The sequence below is a fragment of the Tenrec ecaudatus genome, chromosome 1, assembly GCF_050624435.1.
Source record: "Tenrec ecaudatus isolate mTenEca1 chromosome 1, mTenEca1.hap1, whole genome shotgun sequence".
In the NCBI taxonomy this organism is placed as follows: Eukaryota; Metazoa; Chordata; class Mammalia; order Afrosoricida; family Tenrecidae; genus Tenrec; species Tenrec ecaudatus.
The window spans coordinates 98,670,332-98,672,026 of record NC_134530.1 but is presented as its reverse complement, the minus strand read 5'-3'; the positions used below and the strand labels follow the sequence as shown (position 1 = coordinate 98,672,026).

General features: G+C 43.3%; 1 protein-coding gene across 1 annotated transcript; it reads left to right on the top strand.

Annotated features, from left to right (window-relative positions):
- The first annotated feature begins 288 nt into the window (after positions 1 to 288).
- LOC142436292 (small ribosomal subunit protein uS19) lies at positions 289 to 797 on the top strand. Its single transcript, XM_075540046.1, has one exon. The coding sequence runs from the start codon at positions 304 to 306 to the stop codon at positions 739 to 741; it is 438 nt and encodes a 145-aa protein (XP_075396161.1). The 5' UTR covers positions 289 to 303; the 3' UTR covers positions 742 to 797.
- Positions 798 to 1,695: the final 898 nt, after the last annotated feature.

Sequence of the window (1,695 nt, the reverse complement as noted above, 5' to 3'; positions counted from 1 at the left end):
TCTGATGCTATGAAGAGGGGCATTATTAGAATAAGTGGACTACCGTAATAAGACACAACAAAGAAATCAACAGTGAAAATAGTGCAGGAATTCTTAGAGGAAAACTTTCGCAGCTTAATAAATGAAAATCAGGCAACCAGCCACACTAAATACCAAAAAGAAGTCACCAAGACACATAATAGTTAAATTATCCAACTGTGAGGGAAAGGAGAATATCATAAGGGTAGCTGGGGAAAAACAAATAGTCACTTATAAAGGTAGCAAGTAAGAATATGTTCAGGCTTTTCCCACAGCACCGACGAGATGGCGGAGGTGGAGCAGAAGAAGAAGCGAACTTTCCGGAAGTTCACCTATCGCGGCGTGGATCTGGACCAGCTGCTGGACATGTCCTACGAGCAGCTGATGCAGCTGTACAGCGCTCGGCAGCGGCGTCGCCTGAACCGCGGCCTGCGGAGGAAGCAGCACTCGCTCCTGAAGCGGCTGCGCAAAGCCAAGAAGGAGGCCCCGCCCATGGAGAAGCCGGAGGTGGTGAAGACGCACCTTCGCGACATGATCATTCTCCCGGAGATGGTGGGCAGTATGGTGGGCGTGTACAACGGGAAGACCTTCAACCAGGTGGAGATCAAGCCGGAGATGATTGGCCACTATCTGGGCGAGTTCTCCATCACTTACAAGCCTGTCAAGCACGGCCGGCCCGGCATCGGGGCCACCCATTCTTCGCGTTTCATCCCCCTCAAGTAGTCCTTCACCCAATAAAAGGCTCCCTCTCCTGAAAAAAAAAAAAAAGAAAAAAAGAATATGTTCAGACCTATCCATGGACATGATGACGAAGAGGGAGTGGAGTAACATATTCCAAAAATTTAAGGAAAATAATGCAAACCCAAGAATACTATATCCAGTCAAATTATCTATAGATGGAGATCAAGAATTAGATATATGGAGAATTAAGAGTCTTCCCAGACAAGGAAAAACTCAAAGACTGAATAAAAAGGAATCCAGCCCTACAAAAGATCCTTGCCAACCCAGTATGGGTTAGAAGATCAACACTCACCATGCTCAAATAAGAGGCCATCACATAGAACAACTCCACCCAGAGGATGACAAAGTGAAAACTGCCCCCAAGATAGCATTAGCTCAACAATGGAAAGAAGGCAAGAATGAACCACAGACATATACACAACACAAACTGATAAAGTAGGTAGAAAAACACCCAACACATAAAGTACAAGATGACATCACAGAGCCAACCCAGATGGATGTAATAATATTGAATATCAATGTAGTGAACTCAGGCATTAAAAGGCACAGGTTAACAGACTAGCTTAGACAACAAAACCCATTGATCTGCTGCCTACAGGAGACACATCTCAAGCTTTCAGATGAAAACAGGTTGAGAATTAAAGGCTGGAGAAAAATATACCAAGCAAATGGCAATGCAAAAAAGCAAGGGTAGCTATCTTAATCTCTGACAAAATTGATCTCAAGGTACAAGCCATAACAAAAGGCAAGGAGGGGCACTGTATAATGCTCAGGGAACAGTAGACCAAGAAACAGTGAGCATAATATATATATATATATACATGCCCACCTAGATACCCACAAAATTCAAAAAGCAAACACTCGAAAAGATGAAAAAAGAAATCATAGGCTCAACAATTATAATAAGTGACTTTAATACACCATTCTCTGAAAAAG

Bases quoted from the DNA above. Each gene is read 5' to 3' on its own strand.
- LOC142436292 (XM_075540046.1), top strand. From the start codon at position 304: ATGGCGGAGGTGGAGCAGAAGAAGAAGCGAACTTTCCGGAAGTTCACC.